This window comes from Lonchura striata, chromosome 22, assembly GCF_046129695.1.
Source record: "Lonchura striata isolate bLonStr1 chromosome 22, bLonStr1.mat, whole genome shotgun sequence".
Classification (NCBI taxonomy): domain Eukaryota; kingdom Metazoa; phylum Chordata; class Aves; order Passeriformes; family Estrildidae; genus Lonchura; species Lonchura striata.
In genome coordinates this window covers 7,759,634-7,778,940 of record NC_134624.1, presented here as the reverse complement: position 1 = coordinate 7,778,940, position 19,307 = coordinate 7,759,634, and the positions used below count along the sequence as shown (strand labels likewise).

Sequence of the window (19,307 nt, the reverse complement as noted above, 5' to 3'; positions counted from 1 at the left end):
ATGTTCTGGCTCCTCCAGGAATGGAACGTAAATCTGGAGGCTGGCAAGCAAAAAACTCCAGGTTTAACCAGCAAAAAAACAGCTATTAATTAAGAAGAGTATTTGTGGTTGTGGAAGGATGTCAGAGAATCCAACTGAGAGAAAGCAGGAGCAGGGTTAAAGCTGCCCAGGCAGAACCATTTATTGCATCCAGCATGAAGAGCAAGTGCAGATGTGTCCAGCCAGACTCCAGGTGCAGAAAAGACCCTTTAAGCAGTATATTGTGATTTTGAGGAGGATGACAGATTTGGACCAAAGCACAGCCCAATGTTCAAGATACTAAAAAAAAGAAATAACCTAAAAAATACATTTAAATGAAGCTTGTGTGAATATTTGCCACTGCTCTAAAATCCCTCTTCCTGCCACAGCTTGTCCATCAGCCTCAACCATAGTTCTTGTCAAATGAAGATACAGATTGATAGCACAGCTGCTGTTCTTATCCAAGTCAAACCTGGCATTCATTCTTTCATTTTCTCACAGAAAAGAAGTGGTGGTATCACTGTCAGATATCCAACAGCAGAACCACAGAAAGGGTGGCTGGGGAGAGACCTCAGGATGTCATTTAGTCCTCCCACATGAAGCCAGCTGTCACCAAGGCTTGCCCAGCAGTGCCTCAGTTCAGCCAACTTCTGAAAACATTCAAGCTTTGAGTGACCTGCCCTAGTGTGGCACTAATGTGCCCACCCCACACATCTCCTTGTGCTGGCAGTTTATCCTCATACACATCTCTGCCTTCTTTACTCCATTCCAGAACTTCACTGTGCCTCAGTTTTGAGGGGCATTTACACTGAAAGACAGTGAATTTAATGGCTAAAACATTATTTGTGGTGTACAGAGGTTTATACTGGAACACCAAGAAATCAAATGACTCTCCCAAAAGGCCCCACCACACTACAGAAGCAGGACCCTGACACACTGCAGTGCCCAAGTCACCTCCTGCAGACATGTAAAGTGCATTAATGCCAACCAAATCAGACAGAAAGGAAGATTTGCTAAATATTTGGGGATTACATGTCTTTTGTATGATCTTTATCAAGACTGAGATCCCAAAGGAGTCAGTAGACATTGTTCTTACTCAGCAGATGAAGAAGCAGTTGCAAGAAGATTAAATGTGTGCTGTGAGCAGGCAGTAGTGACCAGCTGGGCCTTTCTCAGGGCAGTGCTTTTATTTGGGCTCAATAGCATGATATTCAGCCCAGAAATGAGTTCTGTGATCCTTAACATTTTCGTGGAATTCAATTTCAGCTTGGCTTCCTGTTGACTGCCACAGGAATTGCTGCTTCCCATGGAACACCACAGTCTTCATGGTGCTGACATCTCGGACCTGCAGGAAGAAAAAACAAACCATTTTATCTCAGCAGGCTAGACATGAAATAAGTGCCTAAAAAACACTGGAGACTTGCAGATTGGTCACTCAGGGAAAAGCTGTGCTACAAAGGTTAGAAGAAATACAGCAGATATCAGAAATTCACGTTCCCATCAGCGATGGGAACACAACAGAGATCCAAGGCCCTGATTTGTCACTGAACTATGGGTGGAAATCTCGAATGGAGATGGGTTTGCTCCCATCCAAATCATCCCACTGGGGTTGCTGCCTCCTCACCAGGATGTAGTTGAAGTCAGTCTGGTTGCCCTCAGGGCCCAGGTCAGCGTTGAGGGCACGGATGGAGATGCGCTGCCGAGGAGCCACCGTGATGAAAGTGCGGCACACCCCCTCCTGCCTCTCAGCAGGCAGCTGCACAGGAGCCACTATTTCACCCTGGGGGCCAAACAGCTGCTGGTCACAGTCTGACAGGGCAGAGGGAGGAGAGAAAATGGCTTAGAGAAGTATCCAGCACCTCCAAGAAAGAAATAATTTAAATTAAGCTCAGGCAGAATAGTTTCTTTAGGGATTTTCAGCTGGGGATCTTCAAGCATCAGCAAACACCTGTAGGGGGTTTGCTTTAAAACAAAGGGGGAGTCAACAATTAATACTGATTCCAACACTCCTCAAGAAGGGCATTGTTGCTAAAAATGAAGCAAGGCTTCCATAGATTTCCATAGGCAACCACTATTAATGGAACTCTGTGAACCTTAATCTAAAGCAAGAGCAAAGCTTTCAGTCCAGTACCTTGGTAATATTTTTTGGTTGCAGTTCTGCTGTTGTACTGCAGAATGACCCCGTTTCCTGGCAGCACAACACGCTGTTTCACAATCAGTGTGTTGGTTCTGGAATTTATCAGGGACAGAGGGAGCTTCCTGCAGCCTGTCCGCCACATCATTCGCCCAGAAAACAGCAGGACCTCACCTGGAACGGATGAGCACAGGGCCTAGAAACACTTTTATTTTAAGTAAAAGCCAAAGTCTCTCTTAGACAGGTCTGGAATCAAGTAATTTCTGCATCTTGTTTCTATCTTATCAAAATCTGTCATGAGAACAGGCCAGTTAAGTAATCTAACTGCTGATTCCAGCTAGAGGGTACATTAGTTTTATAACAGGCCAGAACAAGCAGCTTCTTTAACCCCATAAGCTCCTTTCATCTCATATCTACCAATAAAACAGGTAGGAAACCACTGTGTGAGGGGAGGACAAGCAGCATCTTCATTTTGTTCCATCTGGCAACAACTTGGAACAGGAAAACTCAGTAAAGTGGTTTCAGAGATTACAGAGGCTCTGAGGCAGCCAGAGCTTCTCAAGGCACCAGAAAAGGTGCAGTTTGAGATGCAGCTTTGCCAAAGGGCCAGGCTGGACCCCAGAGCTCCAGGCAGTACCTGCACTGCAGTTGAGGGAGCTCTCCAGGATGGTCACCAAGATCTCCTCCCTCAGGGGACGCCCGATGGCCACCGTGCAGTCCCTGCTCTCCACGCCTGTCATGTTGATGATGCCAGTGGCATTGAGAAACAGCTTTCCACAGACTCCTGGAGAGCAGAGACAGGTGAGAAAGGAACACCCAGAAGGAACTACAGGAAAACAATTCCCTTTGGGGCACAATGAACAGATAAGGTTCGTATTCTGGGTAAAGCACAGGAAGAGTCATAGAATCCCAGAATATCCTGAGTCGGAAGGGACCCACAAGGGTCATGGAGTCCAGCTCCTGGCCATGCACAGGACTACCCCAGCAATCACACCATGTGCCTGAGCGTGTTGTCTGAACACTCCCTGAAGCCTTGAGCTGCTGTCCCACAGGCTCCCAAGTCAGAAGAGATTTGGGAAGCACGGGGAAGCGAGTCTTTGTTCCTAGCTCAGGTAACATGGACATGCTGGAACAGCAGGTTTTCCCTCCCAGCCAGATGCATTCCCTCCCTACCCCTGTCTGGCAGCAGGATCCCCACAGCCCAGCTGCACACAAGAAGCTCCTTTTGGCTGTGTCCTCCTCACCTCCACTGGGCTCTGTCTGCTCCCAGGGCCCAGCAGACAGAGGGACATCCAGGTCCTTGTGTCTGTGCTCTGGGGCAGCTGTTGCTGTTGGCAGGTGTGTGGCTGGTGGCACTGGCTGCAGCTCTGCCCCAGGGGACTGGGTCCCCTCCTGCTCAGGACAGGGCCCTGCGGAGCAGCCACGCACTACGATGGCCTTGGGGAAGCGCCGGCAGAAAAGGGGGTTCACGGCCTTGTGGGTCAGAGAGCTGAGGCAGAAATCCTGCCTGGTCTGAATGCCATTCCCACAGGTTGTTGAACACTGCAAAAGAACAAACCCACAGGCTTTTATCCCAGCATTCCAGGTGGTATTTGGAAATAAATGAATGGATAAGTTCATGCATTATCTGGGGGGCATTCACTGATGCTCTTCTACTATTTGCCCTGTCAGTGCTCTCATTACATCAGCTATAAGATACCCCACTTTCCAGGGGACCTTCCAAATTATATATTTAAATTGCAGAACCTCTTCCTAAAAAAAATCCCAAAATATCAGCATTCCAGGAGAAAACATGCCAAAACCATTTCTAAGCTGCAGCCAAAACCTGAGCTGAGGAAGGTGGGAAGCAAACCTACGGCTGCTAAACACAGGGCAGGGGAAAAGATGGAAAACACCCCTGGAAACAGTTCAGCATTTCTGTGGGAAGCTAACAGACATGGCAGAAGTTATTTCTCCCCTGCAGCCTCCAGGGAAGGGAAGAGGTGGAAAACTTCTGCATCTGAGGGGGAGCAGGTACCTCTGACCACTCGCTGAAGCTCCACTCGTAAGAGCACGTGCGGATGACACAGGGGACACTGGTGAGGGGCTTCTCTGCCACAGGACACAAATGTTCCTCCTGCAAGACCTCCTGGCCATGCAGGGTCTGCACACAGGTGACCAGCTGCACTGCTAAGCCCAGCCCACAGCTGGAGGAGCAGGGCCCAGCTGGAGTTACCTTCCACCTGACAGGGCAGGGAGGACGAAAAGTGAGTTGGTGATGAATCCCCACCCTGTCTCTCACTGCAGAAAAGGCACTGCAGTTCCCTCACCCTTCCTCCTTCTTCATCCTCTGCCTCACATGGTCTGTGGTACTTGGAATGCAGGCTGGAGCAGCTTTGGAATTGGATACAGAGGGCATTCCCATTTTGTCAGGAGCCCACAGATTTCAAATCCACACTGACCCTTACTCTGCCCTCCCCAGAGTGACACACACAGGCTTAACTGAAGAAACAACCTTATCTCCCTCCAAAACACACACACCACTGAACTCTCAGATCAGGATCAGACCCCTGGGAGTGGCATCCTGTAAGAAAAGCTGCAGTAGCTTTCCAGTCTCACAGCAAATAGGGCAGGGCAAGCTCACCACAATTCCTAAGGAAAGTGCAATGCATTTCCTTCAGTTTTCAGAGCAGCTGCTCCAGATTCTGAGAGTATTTAATTCTTGCTACTTTCCTTGATGCTCTGTGGAAACTGTACAGCTGGCAAACGTGTCACCACCTTTTGCAGCTATAGATTTGCTCCTGCTTTCCCAGAGTAACAAGGGATTGAGAGGTCTTCAGTTTTTTCTCTGGACTCAGACTCTGAGGACTACCCTGATTGCTGCCTGAGGTCTACCAGCTCAGGAAAGACTTTGAGTTTACTGAGTGTGGAGCAGTGCTATGGTTTTTGCAACTGGCTGTGCTTCCAAAGAAGGGAAGAGGAGCCTGACCCTTCTTTACCATGTCCCTGCAAACAGAGAGAGAAGGAAAGACCCCTCACTGTCTCATTGTCTCTGGTAACTGCTTTACCTTGGTGGGCAGGGGTTGAGATCACAGACTTCCACCCTGCTCTCTGGCTTTGGCACTGGCTGACAGTTTTCCTCCTGGGTTTCTTCTTTGGTGTCAAAAGCCACACAAACATAGTGCAGCTGAGTCTTACCTAGAAAGGGAAGCAATCTGACTGTGTGGTTTGGATGCAAGGTTTGAAAATAGGTCAGAAATGTCACATCTGTGTGTACAAAACAAACAAGCTCTGCCCAAGCCATGGCACTCCTACTGCACTCATCCCCCCAGCTCTGAAGCACAGCCAGACCACCCTCTAAATTATTCTGTTCCAAAAAAACTGTGATTACAGCTACCCTTAGAACTGTACAGGGGGAAAGACCAGCTGGGCCCCGAGGTTCCCAGGCACTGAACTCACACCTACAGCCAAGCAACATTTCCCTGCAGCACAGAAAGGCCTCACCTCTACCACAGGAGACAGAACACTCCCCAGCTACAGGGCTCCAGACATACACAGTCTGATTTTCCAGCTGGACAAGCCCAAGTGACTCCAGAGGCTGAAGTGAGTGTGCATCTTCCTCCTCAGAACAGAGCAAAAAACAGCTGCCCTCAACAAACCACCACAATGAACTGAGGAATCCAGCAGCATAATTAAAGAGGGATGGAGCTGACTAAAGTGACAGGATGAACTTTTAACTGGGCAGAGCAGTGGTGTAAAGCACCCTCCATGCTCCAGGAGTGAGCTGGTGGTTCTTAACTGGTGGACAAAAGTGCAAAGCTCCCAGTGAGGCTCCTGAAAAGCCAAGCCAGCAAACTCACTTTGTCCCAGCCCAAAGGGCAGACATTGACCACACATGGCACAAGGGAGAGGGGTTTTTCTTCTGCTGGGCACAGGCTGTCATCCACCACAGTCTCCAGGCCACCATGGAACTGCACACAGGTCAGGTTCTGCTGGGCAACTCCAGTCCCACAGACAGCAGAGCATTCATCTCTCTGAGATATCTTCCACCTAAATGGGAGGCAGCTGCATCACTCCATTTCCCATCTGGATCAGGGAGGTTTTTTACTCAGGCCACTGGTTACAGAAATGGGTCATGCAGAATATTCAGTTTCTCTGCTTCAAAAGCCTTGTCTGGATGTGACTGAGGGGACAATTTAACTCCTTTCACTGACAGTTTTCAAGAACTTAAAGCACATAAGCTAAGGGGCTGTAGTTCTCAGTGCAATCACTTTTTATTGAATACTAAAAGGTCTCTGAGGGCAATGTCTGAGCAGGCTTGGCTCTTGGTCCTCCTTCCCAAATAATCAACACAAGGATCAACCCTCTTTGTTGGCACCATCTTGGAAAGGATGTGAGAGGCATCTTCTTCTGGATATACCCTTAAATATCTTCATTTAGCAGGTTACTGTAAAACACTGAAGGATTATTTCCCATTCCTTCAACTGACATCTCAATTATCTCACAGGACCAGGAAAGACAGAACACGGTTTGGGATCTGCTACCCCATTATAATTATGAGACAACTACTTCCTACTTATATTTCTTTTTGACCTTGCACAACACAAATGCAGAGCCTGGGTTAAGTGGCAGAGCAAAGCAGGAATTGAGCTGAGCTCCCAGGAGCACCAACCTGTAGAGGCACGGCCCCATGGCACAGGGCTTGTGCTCTGGGAGGGGCTGGGGCAGCTCCAGACACCACTGATCCTCTGTTACTTCATTCTTGGTCTGATCAAAGCACACGTGAGCCACTGGCTGCACCCCTGGGACAGAAAAGGAAAAGGAATTGAAGTTATAACACAAAGTGAACAGCTCCCTTCTGCTATGGAAGGAAGATGCAGTGGTTTTGCTTTACTTATCACCTGGGTAAGAAAATGGGCTGTGTGGGAGTTCAGACTTCCTGTAAACACAAAAACCCTTTCTTTGTGCTATAACCTCCCTCAAGAGTTTTAAAGTGATTTTCCAAGGTGAGCACCCTAGCAGAGGAGAAGTTTCATTGATAACCCACTGCCAAAATGGGAAGGTTGCTCTAAGCTGTTTGAAAGTACAAAGATACCAACCATAATTTGGAACAAATTACTTCTAATGATCTGACTGATGAGGGACAGCAAAATAAACTCTAGGAGGTTTTAAATGCCATTGTGTAGAAGTGACCAGGTAATATCATCACACAGAACTCGTGCTCAAACAGCACCAATCTCCTCAAAAGCATCATCAACAGCCAAAACCAGAGGTAATGGGAGAGAAACTGGAGACTTCCAGTGCCTGCAGCAGGCAAGGAATGAAATATTCATAAGCTACAGCTATAAAGAAGATTTTTAACAATAATGAACACAAAAAGCAAAGCAGATGAAAAGCCAAACTCAAAGAAATTACAAGCAAAGCCATAAGGAGTCTCCTTTCAGTGAATGGGCTACAAGGAGAGGCAGGCATTCCTGAATCTCAAGCAGCATGACCCTGAGCACCAAATGTCCAGAATCTATCAGCAGCCTTTATCTTTGCTCTACCCTCCTTGTTTTCAAATCATGACTATTGCTAAGGAGGGCCTGTGCATCACTTTCAGCTCTCAAGGTGCAGTTTCAGCCCAGATTCCCAACTTTCTGTTAGTTTAGTCCTGAGTTTCTTGTTCTTTTTCCTGTTTGTGGCTGCCTTAGCTGGAGGCTCTGGAGCATTTTGAGCTCTTTACTTCAGGCTGAACTGATTCAGCAATCAGTTCACCTGGGGGATTTGCTGGAGGAAAGCTCTCCAGGCATAACTAGTTGTGTAGATTGACTTACATAAATATTCATTATTGCATTTTCTAAATCCTTGTCACAGAAGTCTTGAGAGGCCTGACAGTGTCATCTGAATTATCTGGCAAACAAGATGTCAGGCCATCTATCAGAGTGAGCTGTTACAATCTGCATTATGATTCCTTTAGGGAGACAGAAAGGATTAGCCATGGCACAGGAATAGAATTCAAAGAAGGAAGTTTCATAATTAGCTCTGAGGCTTTAGTTAGACACCAGATACCCTTTGGTCTCAGACTTCTGATGTTTAGCCAACTTCAAATTACAGTCTTCAGTAACTTTGAAAAATCTGAGAAAATGATTTTGTCTTAAAACTAAGAATTCAGTTAAAACCTATTTAAAAATCCTCTTCATGATCAAACATTTTCACTATCATTTTGATGATTCAGCTCATTTGCTGGTTAGTTAATTTAATTCTAAGTTAAGTTAAATTAAAAGCTCCACCACTTTTTCTTTTGGTTCAGTCGAACACTAGCAATCATTTCCAGCAATCTGCTTTGAAATTCAGTTCAGACCAAAGGAGAAGTCTCCATAAAAAGGAAAGACTGAGTCCTGCTGCCTCACCTTCCCCACAGGTCACTGAACAGGGGCCTTGCTGAGGAATCCACAGATAGGTCAGGCTCTCCCTGGGGACAAAGTAGCTGAAGGTGATGTCTGGGTTGGTGGCATTGCCATATTCTTTTGTGTACCTCCTGTAGACCTGGGGAAGGAAAAACTGTGGTCAGTGCAGAAGAAAACTAGGATTTATTTCTCAGGATGGAGGAAGGAGAAGCTCCAGTCTCCCTTCTTTCCATCTAATCTTGAGCCTCACTGCAATGCCTCAGCCCCACCAGACGCAGTCAGAGCAGCCACCCTGTGAATTTTGGGCACTGAAAGTGCCTAAGCCAAGCAGAAGGTTTAACTCAGCGTGGTTTTGTCCACACAATCACTCCCAGTCCTGCCCGTGGGCAGCCAACCCCCAGCCATTCCCAAGAAAAGGAATACCATCAGTCTTCAGCGAGCACCATCTCCCCTAGCCTTGGACATGAAGTTACCTGAATCCACCACACCTGGATTCTGAGCAAAGCCACCCAAACCAGGCCACTTCTGACTGGCCCCCTTCCAACTCTGCTGCTTTAACTCACCTGTATTTCAATTTCTTCCTGCGTTGGCCCATCCACATGGATTTCCTCCAGGCTTGGCAGGTTGTCCTGGGTGAGAAACACTTGGTATTTGATCTGGTTGTCCTCCAGAACTGACGGGTAGGTGACATTCAGTGAGATTTTTCCTTTTCCAGCCACCACGTACTCTCCTTTAACCTTCACAGCTGGAGAAGCCAGAGGAGCAGTGAGATTAAGAGACATGATGTGGTCACCAGGATCCCCTGGTGCTGGCAGCTGCTGGCTGCCCATGTGGGAGGAACCAGTTTGATCCAAGTTTGGCATCCCATGGAGCATGGCTCCTATAGCTTCCCACTGGAGAGCCTCCCACAAGCACAATGCAGCACCAAAAATTCCATTTCTTTGTTTACACAGACTCCTTTCAGCCCTACCCGTATCCCCTCCTCTCCTTTTCATCCCACTCACCCAGGTGTGTGAAGAGAGGCCTCCTGTTGGTGACATGGACTGAGGTGGTGTTGTAGGGCAGGGACAGAAATGTCACATACTCTGGAAGGGTGGAAAGGAGAAAGATGTGGTCACCTTCCATCACTGAAACTCTGTGAGAAAGGATGGGGATTGCAGCTCAGCTCCTAAATTCATTCTGACCCTGCTCCTTGCCTTGAACACAGTGATGGTGACACAGCAAACACAACTGAGCTGTATTCTGTAACCTGTTCTCACATTTCTTTGGTTCTTTTCAGGCTCTCTGCTAATATTTCTACATGAGACTGCAAGAGCCAGACCAGTTCCCAAATTGAACATCTCAGGAAGCATGGACAACACTCTCAAGGACATCATGGCATTGGTGAGTTGTCCTGTACAGGGCCAGGAGTTGGACCCAATGATTCTTGTGGATCCCTTGGGATATTTATGATTCTGTGAACTGATATCACCCAACAATTTATGGGACTTCCCAAGCAGTTACATTTCTGACCCACATCCTGAGAATTATGACAAAAAAAAAGGCATTCTGCCTACCTTCTTCAGCACTGACCACCCAAAATCCATCTCCATACCCTCCATAAAATAAAACCAAGCAGAAGGGAGAAGTAATAAACAGAAGATTTGGAACACTGACTGCACACAAACAGAGCTGAGGGGGAGGACTACACACCTTTAGCTTTCCCTTCTGTGTAGGATCCACTCACTTCAGTGCAGGTGGAGTTATCACCCCCACAGACCTTGCAGGCATCCATGGCCTCCCTGGAGCCCATCTGGCCATCACACCCGAATGCCTGAGCAGAGAGGAGAGTCTGTCAGCCTGGCCTGCTCTGAGAAAACAAGTGAGCAAAAGCAACATTCCTGAGCTCCTGCAACTGCCCTTTTCATTTGGAATCTAGATTTAGGAGGACAAAGGAAAAGATGTGTTTGTACCCAGAGCTGCCACTGGACAGCAGTGTGCAAAGTCAGGGACTGGGAGATTTTAGCTGAGAGCACAACTCTCAGTAACTGTGACATTTTCTTTCCCATAAGAAGCAGCCCAAAAAATCTCTCCTGTGACCTAAACCCAAAGCTCTGTGTTCTCTTCTATGAACTCTTTCTGGAGGGAGGGAGGAAGGGAGGAAAAAACAAAAGCCCAAGAGAACACTAAACATGAATGGCAGGTTCTAAAGGAATCTTTAGCTCCCCAGGCTCCAAAGCCAAACCTAGCTCACATCACTTCAGTCCCATGGAACTCAAAAGAGAGATTCTATCCCCATTCCCACGAACAAGACTAATTTACACAAAGCTGCAGGAGGATCTCAGCAGGCTTAACAGCAAAACATGTGCAACTGCTGAATTTATGGTGCAGCCACTGATCCCAGGCTTTGGAAGCTGCCATAACATGCATATTTATCACTGCTGCCAATAAAAGAGCCAAAATCAGAACAGGTTGTGCCTACACCCTCTGCTGTTCACAGGGGGAAACACTTCACAAAACATGGTGAGCATGAAGATAATGAGAAAAACATAAAATTTACAAAGAGTATTCTGGGAATGTAAAGAAACAACAGAAAACATCCAGGCGGGTCAGCACTGAGCAGTTCCTAAAATGCAGACAGAGCGGGGGAGTTGTATCCAAGGTCATCAGGAAAGAATGCCTTCCTCAGGTCCAGTCCAGGAAAAAACTCCACAAGTTAGACTTCAGTTTTGATCAGCAATGGTCCAAAAATCAATCTGTCAACTTGTGATGCCCAGGTTTTGCTCCTTATCTTGCCACTCAGTGATTCAATTCATGGAACTTCCCTCCAAGGCAGCATTTTATGGGGCTAATTACAGCAGGCAAGCTGAGCAGCTAATGATGTCTCTTCCACCAACACATAAACCAATTGCTTCTTGGATTAGGGATGAATAGCCCTGTGTGTTTACTGCATAATTAGCAGAATGTCTTATCTAGAGGGCATTGGATGCACAGACAGAAGAGTAGATTTTTGGAGTCCATCCAACACACCGAGAACAAAACTCTCTTCTGAGAAAAGCTCACTCTGCTGTTTGGGACAATATGTTTTTTTCTAGCGTTATTTCCCCTGACCCCTGTGGTGCAGACCACCTGCCAGGGGCTCACCTGGACTCCTCAGTCACTTACTCTGCACCTCCCCATGACACACAGATGGAGATTCCCGTGGTGCTCCGTGTCATCCTGCTCACACCTGGTTCCATCCAGGAAACTGTCCCCACGGCTCACCATGAACTCCTTGCCCACAGCCCTGCACATGTGCTTGCAGAGCAGGTCCCCTGGAGCAGGAAGGCACAAGGAAGGAGTTACTCTTTCAGGAAGGCACATGGCTGCTCACCAGGCAATGGGAAAAAACCCAGAGAGGTTGTGGACTCTCATCCCTGGAAGTGTCCAAGGCCAGGCTGGACAGGGCTTGGAGCAACCTAGGATAGTGGAAGATGTCCCTGCCATGGTGGGATGAGTTTTAAGGTCGCTTCCAACCCAAACCATTCTGGGATTCTATGATCTCTCAGAAAGCACCCAGGTTTCATGTGAAAACTAAAACACTCAGTGAAACAGCCTTTTCATTCCAAAGTACAGAGGCCCATGAGCACAAACTGAGGTTCCAGACATTCCTTACCTTTGGCAAAGCCAACAGCAGAGGTCCAGGTATAAAAGGATGGTGTTTCTACATCAAGGTACAGTGGCTTTAAATTTGTTGCTGCACATTGTTCAGCCATGAAGTCCTGCTGGGTCATCAGACAGGCCTGGATCCCAGAGAGATAATTGTGTAAGGAAAGGAAGTGACTGAGCACTGACATTCAACCCTCAAGCTAAAGGCAAAATGCACTGGCTGGTGATTAAAACACCCAAACAACTGCAAAGAAAGAAAACCACTTTAAAGGAAGGCTGCAGGATATGCAGAGAATTGTGCTTGGAAGCTGATATCTTTGCAATTTATACAAAATAAATAGATAAGGAAAACAGGAACAATATAAGAAAGCCCATCTGAAGAAAACCATCATTGTGAGTCTCTATTTTCTCAGCATCTGTCCTGCTATGGGGCATAGAGAAAATGCTTCATTACATGTGAACAAGGCTATTAAATAATCCTGCTGCCTTCCATGGCACAAATACCTCTCCTGCTGTCAGACAGATGGAGCCTGTATACCAGACCTTTACCAGAGCAGTCAGCTGTGGGAAGGACAGTCACAAAACACCCAGCCCTCAAAGGGCTCAACAGTAAGACAGAAGTTCAGATGATGCTGAGCTCCATTACCTGTGTATTGCACATCTCTGCTTGCATGCTGGCCCCGTGGCACTCCTGCCCTCCAAAAGCAGGCCTGGAAATGACAGAATTCCTCAACAGAGGCAGGTTTGTCCCAGGCAAAGAGGAAGAGGCAGCCCCGAGGCCCTGGGCACAGGCAGGTCCCCACGTCTCACCTGGGGTTGTTACAGAAGCGCTGCCTCAGCACCACCCCCCCGCCGCAGCTGCGGGAGCAGGGGGAGAGGGGGCTCCAGGCAGACCAGTGCCCATGGACCACAGCCATGGGGTTCAGTTCCTCCAGAGAGCTGCACTGACCCTTGGAGCACCACTAGGATCAAGAACACACAGAACTGGCAGCAGTGAGCACAGCAGGGCTGGGATCTAAAAGGTTGGCACGAGTCCCCATCTTTGGCAGGCCAGTAACAGAGTCCTGGGGTGAATGAGGCACCTTTTGACAAGAGGCTGAAGAGTCCCCTTCCTAATTAGGGTCTAACATGAGGCTGGGGTCAAAGCAAAGAGCAGGCAGGGCATTTCCAGTAGGAGAGCTCAGGTATCAGGCTGTAGAACTGCAAAGCAACTCCAGAGATAAAGACAAGATGGAAAGACCAAGATCAGGACATAATGGCACCAGTTTAGGACTCGTTTTAGCTCCCTGGCCAAGGGGCAGTGAGTGCCAGGTACCTTCCAGACACTGACAGAGCTTTTCTGTCTGAGCCCCACAGCCCCCACACCCACTCCTGGTGGGAGCCTCCTTACCTTGTTGATCCCACACTCAGTTCCATCCAGGAGGGGAACCAGAAGCCGAGTACAGCTGGATTTGTCTGCTGGCTGTACATGGCATGAGAGAACTTTACAGATGTCCTGGTGTGACAAGAAAATCAGAGAGTTCAGGGAGTCAGGCTCAACAACACAGTCCCAAAAGTCTAAACAGGGCACATCCCAGGTTTTCTCCCAGACACCCAAAAATGCAAGTTCCTTCACTTTTCCTGCTATTGGGCAAAAGCTGTGGGCAAGTCAAAAGATCATCACTGTAGTGATCACCAGCTGCAATGCTGGAAGATGATCAACTGAAGCAATTAAATTTTCACCCACCTTAGTGTTTTCTCATTAACAAAACATGTCCAGATGGCAGCTATTAAACACGCTGTGCTTCCCAGACAAAGGGATTTCAGCCATGGCAGGGAAGCTGGAGGAATCCAGTGAACAAGAATTCCCCAAGGCAGGACCCTGAGTGGGTGCACCCAGCACTGCCAGCTGTGCACAACAGCACCCAACTGTGTAAACCTTACAGGAGATTTATGTGGAGGAAGGAGGTGATGAAGAGAAGGGAAACATTTTGAAAGCTTTGCCAAGAAAAGCACCTTCAATCCTTTCAGAATAAAAATGCTGCCAGCCAGTTCTCCCGAATTTTGGCTCCTGAACATTTCCCTGCTGCCTTTAGCAAGACAGACAAACTTTCTACCTACAACATTGGTGTCAGCAAAGGTGCAAGCTGTGGCCACACTCCCAAAGGCAATTTTACACTGCTCATCTGCTCCATAGTACAAGCCAGGCTTCCACCCCGGGATGCTGCCGTCCATGTCCGGCAGGTCATTCAAGCAGCTTGTTTGGCCTGTACTGATAAAAACATGAGGAATAACTTTCCCAGCTGTGGGTAGTGAGGACAAGGACATGCTTGCAGACTTGTGCTGAGTTTCACTCTGGGAGTTGGCTGCTGCTTTCCCAGACAACATATGCTTGCTGTGGGCTGGGATGGATTTAGTTGCAGCAGCTGCCTGGAGATGTTCACAGTTCCCTGCTGCTGGAGTTCTATCCCATTCCTGTCCTGCACCCAGCCAGCACAGCCTGCAGTGCCTGGATGCTCTGATGTTGTAAATAAAATGTGCAGGCTGAGCCAGTGTCTGAGAAATCCAACCCAGCCCAGGCATGTTAGGCACCAACCAAAGCCACTTCAGCAACATGAAGCAAAAACTGGGTTTAACCTCAGCAACAAGTGCTAAGAAATAAACAAACCCCAAGCTTTTTACTGTTCCTCATTTTTCAATAAACTTTTTTCTTCACTGAGTTTTTCTCTCCTAAGCCCCCAGCATAGGGAACTGAAGAACTCAACCATTCCCTTACCTGACAAGGGCCAGGAACTGCTCCCGGCTGCACGGAGACCAGGTGAGGTCGATGCTGTTGTGGTTTCCTGCTGAGCCCATGATGTAACCACTGCTGCTGCACACATTCCCCTCTCCATCGTGGGCAATGCCAAGGCTGTAACAGAAGCAGAACAGAGCCCTGAGGAGAAGAAACCCAGAGGCTGGATTCCCTCAGAGCCTCCCTTCTCTAAGCAAGGACTGAGCTCCCTCTGCAGCCCTTCCTTCTACTGTTGTCACAAAGGGTTTCTCTCCTCTTTGCAGCTTCCAGTTGTCACAGGACATGCAGGAATGCAAGAAATCCAAAGAACTCTTTCGAAAATAATCTGTGATGATGACCCAAAGGGTTAGAATAATCCATGGGGAATTCCCTTTTATGTCAAGAGGTCCTTTTGCTTCTTTCTTAAACTGGAGGGTGTTTTACCCTGAATAAAACCTACTGGGCTGCTCTGGCAGTCTCCTACTGACCTGTGCCCAATCTCATGGGCTATGGTGACTCCAAGGTCAAAGCCAGTGTCCTGGGTAATGACACAGCTCCAGAAGGAGGAGCAGACTCCCCCTAACTGAGTCACTCCACGAAGTTCCTTGTTCCCATCAGGCAACTCCAGGTCAAACCTAAAGTAAGGGAGACATAAAGAGGAAAGAGCAAAGAACCCTCACAGCTAAAAAAGTCAGACAGCTGAATTTATCTGAGCTTTGCCAGCTATCCAACATTTCTTTTGACATGAGTGCCCACTGCTCCAATTTTATGAGGATTCCGCATTAAAAAACCAAATGTCCTCAGACAAGCAGAACTGAATAAAACAACCTAATCCTATTTCCCAGTCCCTCCCAGGGCAGGGAGCTCAGCACCTGGTGATGTAGAGGACAATGTCAGCATGCTGGGGGTCAGAGTCGTTCTGGGGGTTCACCTTCTTGCTCCACTCACAGACACTGATGAGGGAGGAGGTGATGTTGGTGGTGATGTTCACCTCTGCCTGGAGGGAAGGCACACGTTGGCACATTCTAAACAGCTTGGAGCTTGGGCAAGCCTCAAACACAGCCCTCCCCTTACCTCTGGCTCTCTCAAAACCAGCATTTGCATGAGGTGAACTCTGAAATGAGCCCCCAGTGAGGCATCTCTGAGCAGCTCTGCTCCCTAAGAAGAGACAGAAAGGATTCAATAAACAATGAGCCTTAGGGACTCCCAAGCCCAGTTCCCAAGAACTGGGCTGCACTCATTACAAAGATAACTACAACACTAACATATGCACTACAAATGTTAAAAAATCCGTCAGGAGGTGAGAAGTGGTTAGATTTGTCAGATACTCTGAAGCAGAGAGAAGAATCTGCATGAAAAGTTTCACAGGGTAGAGTGAATGCTAAAGGCTTTTCTGCTGTACACACAGAGAAAAATTCTTAATAACAGCAAAAAAAGAGACATGAAAATTCTGCAACAGAAATACAACAGTGCAATGTGAAACATAAAATGGATTCAGTGGATTTAGCTCAATCCCACTGAAAGCAACAGGGTGAGAAAACTCTTTACCTGTGTTGCAACATTAGTAATTAAATTAAGAGCTACATTTTCTCTGTGGGTTTTAAATCCTCTAAGATCTTCTTTTACTATTATACAAGGGAATTTGGGGGATTTCATGCCCAGGGAAGCACAGAGGAATGCCCTGCACATGAGCTCTGTGCCAGGGACAGGTGACCCCAAGCACCCTGAGGTGCTGCCTGGGGCACAGCCTGGGACAGGATCCCAAGCACAGAGCCACTCACAATGTTCAGGTTGGCCAGGATGTAACGCTCCGTGTCCTCTCTGTGGTACAAGTAAACATCTGGCCCTGCCACCACCATCAGCTCCAGATGTTTGACAGCTGCCTCAGCCCTCTTGCGCAGGCGAGGAGGAGCCCACCCTGCTGGACAGCACAGAGGGACACCAGGAGGTTCAAATGCACCATGAAAGGTCCTACAGATCCACTCCCTCTCCCCAGAGGCTGCAATAACTCAGCTGCAAGTCCACCTCTGCAGGGGCTTGCTCAGCTTTCCCACTTCTGGGGGTGTTTTTCACCTGCCAGCAGCTTTAGCAACACAACTGTGCTATCAAAATAACAACCAGCCACATCAGACACGCCAGGCACACCTCGGCGAGGCGAGAAACCTTTCCAAGTCTACTCGTGATTTTGTAAACACAGATTTTTCCTCTGAGCTCATGGAAGCAATGCTCCAGGAGACAGCTTTTCCAGCAGGGCTCCCTCTCCATGGCTGTTACCTCTGGCTGGCTTTGCCTCTCTTGCAGCACTTTTGAAGAGGATGTGGGGACTGGAGAAGCCGAGGTCCTTCAGCAGAGCCACATCTTTGCTCCTGACTGGCCTGATGTGAACCTTCTCCTCACCCACGGTGACCACTCCTCGCTGAAGCAGACAAAATTGCACCTCTGTGTTATTCCAAAGATATTTGCTACCCATGGGGATGGCAAAGGTTTATTCAGTGGATGGTTCACACACGTTTGGTGCATGAAGCTGCCAACCCCAGAGGCTGCTCCTGCTCATACTCACCAGCTGCCCTTCACAGAAAGTGACTCTGCTCCTGGCCCCAGGAGGCTGCAGGGCTTTTCCACCTGCAAAGCAGCTCCTGGGGAATCTCTTCAGTAAAATAAAGGAAGAGTTCACCACCTGGCTGCTCACAAAGGAGGAGGAAAGGAGGGCGTGGTCCTCTAGGAATTCAAAGGCATAGAGCTGCCCCCAGGCCTGGATGGAGCAGTGCTGGACCCGACAGGGCCTCAGCCCAAAATGTTCTTCTTTACAAGGGCAAGCGGGCTCAGCCACCACAAACTCAGGTACTGGAAGAAATGAAACACGACCAGAACAAGGGGAGCAGTTATGAGAAAGGATGCTACACAAATCCCCAGTGTAAGGTTTATTTCCCCAGGAAAAATACCCTAAAAATGACAGCTGTGGCCTCTTGGGCTCATGGTGGCAACAGCCATTCACAGAATTTCTGTGCTTTTGTGTATTCTAAAGTGAGGATAATCTGACTGGGAACACACACAGAAACTGGCACTGAATTTATTGCAGCTTTTGCTCTCTCAATAAGGAGAACACTTCATCTAAAAAAGGGCTGAGTTTTTTTCCTGCAGCTTTTAACTATTACTGAGTGGGAATTATCACAATGCAAAGACACTGGGATGAGCACTAGGTGAACTCACAAAGAGACAACACCCTTCCTTTAGGGATTTGAGACTTCAAAACATCTTTATTCTGAACTATCATCAATCAATCCAGACCCAGAATTCAAATCTCTTTGTGCATTTATTTTAAAAAATAATAATAATAATTAACATGTATTTAAAGTTATCCTTAGTCTAAAGCTTTTGCCAGAAGAAAAACACCCATACAGAGAATGGGGAGTGCAGCAGAAATGTGCAAAGAGGTTGGACACATCTCCTTGAGGGGATCTGAAACTCTGAGACATCTCTCCATCCACTCACACTGAACCCAAGTTGTCTCACTTGCACTCAGAAACACCAAATGCTGGTCATTTCAGGGGTTGTTAATCTGTTGTTAATTAGCACTGCCAACCACACAGGGTTACAAACCACCGGCCAGATGTGCTCTAAACCGGGGGACACTGAGCCCTGCATACCATCAGGCACTGAGCTGGTTCCAAAGTAAGACAGAACATCTTCCCCATCCAAAGCGCCGAGGAATTTCTGCAAGAAGAAGAAAAATAAGAGCAAAAACAAATGGCCACGAGGCCATCCCTGCGCTGGAGCTGACCTGGAAGGAACAACAGCAAACAGCTCAGCAGTCCCAGAGCCAAACCCTCACGGCTTTACTCCACGAAGGAGCAGCTCCATCTTCCTGATTAGCGAGCGCGGACGGAGTTTGGCTTAGAAGCGGGTCGTCTCTTCTTATTTTTATTTTTATAGATTTTTGTTTGTTTGTTTTAGGTTTTCTCGGCCGCGCTGCTGAAGGGCCGCCCGGAGGCCAGACTCACCTCAGGGAGCCAGCACAGCCCCAGCGGCAGCACGGCGAGCGCCCGCAGCGCCCAGCTCACGCTCATGCCGGACCGGCCGAGCCCTCCCGGCCGAGCACCGAGAGCTTTGGCCCCAGGCCTCACGTGGAGCGGAAGGGAAGAGCAGAACCAGCCTTTGAGCAAACAAACAGCGACTGGGCAAACAAACAGCGCCCGAGCAAACGCGCCCCGGGCCGGCCCGCGGGGGACGCGCCGGCAGCTGCGGCGCGGCCGCCCTCGCGCAATGCCCGCGGCTTCTCCAGCTTGTGCGCCAGCCCCGCGGGCCGAGGGGCGGCTCGGGGGCCGAGGGGCGGCTCGGGGGCCGAGGGGCCCTGCGGACACGCCCGTGGTTACATGGAGGGGGGACGGTCACCCCGCGATCCCCCAGC

General features: G+C 48.5%; 1 protein-coding gene across 2 annotated transcripts; it reads right to left on the bottom strand.

The window, feature by feature from the left end:
• Positions 1–151: 151 nt before the first annotated feature.
• ADAMTS13 (ADAM metallopeptidase with thrombospondin type 1 motif 13) lies at positions 152–19,047 on the bottom strand. Of its 2 annotated transcripts, none has more exons than XM_021543563.3 (29): positions 18,901–19,047; positions 18,547–18,613; positions 17,460–17,743; positions 17,174–17,315; positions 16,681–16,820; positions 15,974–16,057; positions 15,772–15,896; positions 15,388–15,534; positions 14,903–15,037; positions 14,248–14,398; positions 13,538–13,642; positions 12,958–13,109; positions 12,794–12,857; positions 12,155–12,281; positions 11,665–11,813; positions 10,213–10,333; positions 9,525–9,605; positions 9,084–9,265; positions 8,524–8,659; positions 6,804–6,933; positions 5,992–6,181; positions 5,636–5,753; positions 5,200–5,329; positions 4,170–4,374; positions 3,397–3,694; positions 2,790–2,936; positions 2,150–2,326; positions 1,643–1,827; positions 152–1,363 (listed from the first exon to the last, which is right to left on the bottom strand). In XM_021543563.3, exons 1-29 carry the CDS (start codon positions 18,964–18,966, stop codon positions 1,205–1,207), a joined length of 4,197 nt encoding a protein of 1,398 aa, XP_021399238.2. In that variant the 5' UTR covers positions 18,967–19,047; the 3' UTR covers positions 152–1,204. The 2 variants fall into 2 exon arrangements, with proteins under 2 accessions (XP_021399238.2, XP_021399239.2); XM_021543564.3 differs by having other exon boundaries at positions 5,636–5,750.
• Positions 19,048–19,307: the final 260 nt, after the last annotated feature.

Bases quoted from the DNA above. Each gene is read 5' to 3' on its own strand.
- ADAMTS13 (XM_021543563.3), bottom strand. From the start codon at position 18,966: ATGAGCGTGAGCTGGGCGCTGCGGGCGCTCGCCGTGCTGCCGCTGGGG. The intron at 4,375-5,199 runs GTAAAGCAGTTA...CTGCCCTGTCAG, and splicing joins CTCAACCCCTGCCCACCAAG to GTGGAAGGTAACTCCAGCTG. The intron at 1,364-1,642 runs GTGAGGAGGCAG...TTCTTCCTGCAG, and splicing joins CTGACTTCAACTACATCCTG to GTCCGAGATGTCAGCACCAT.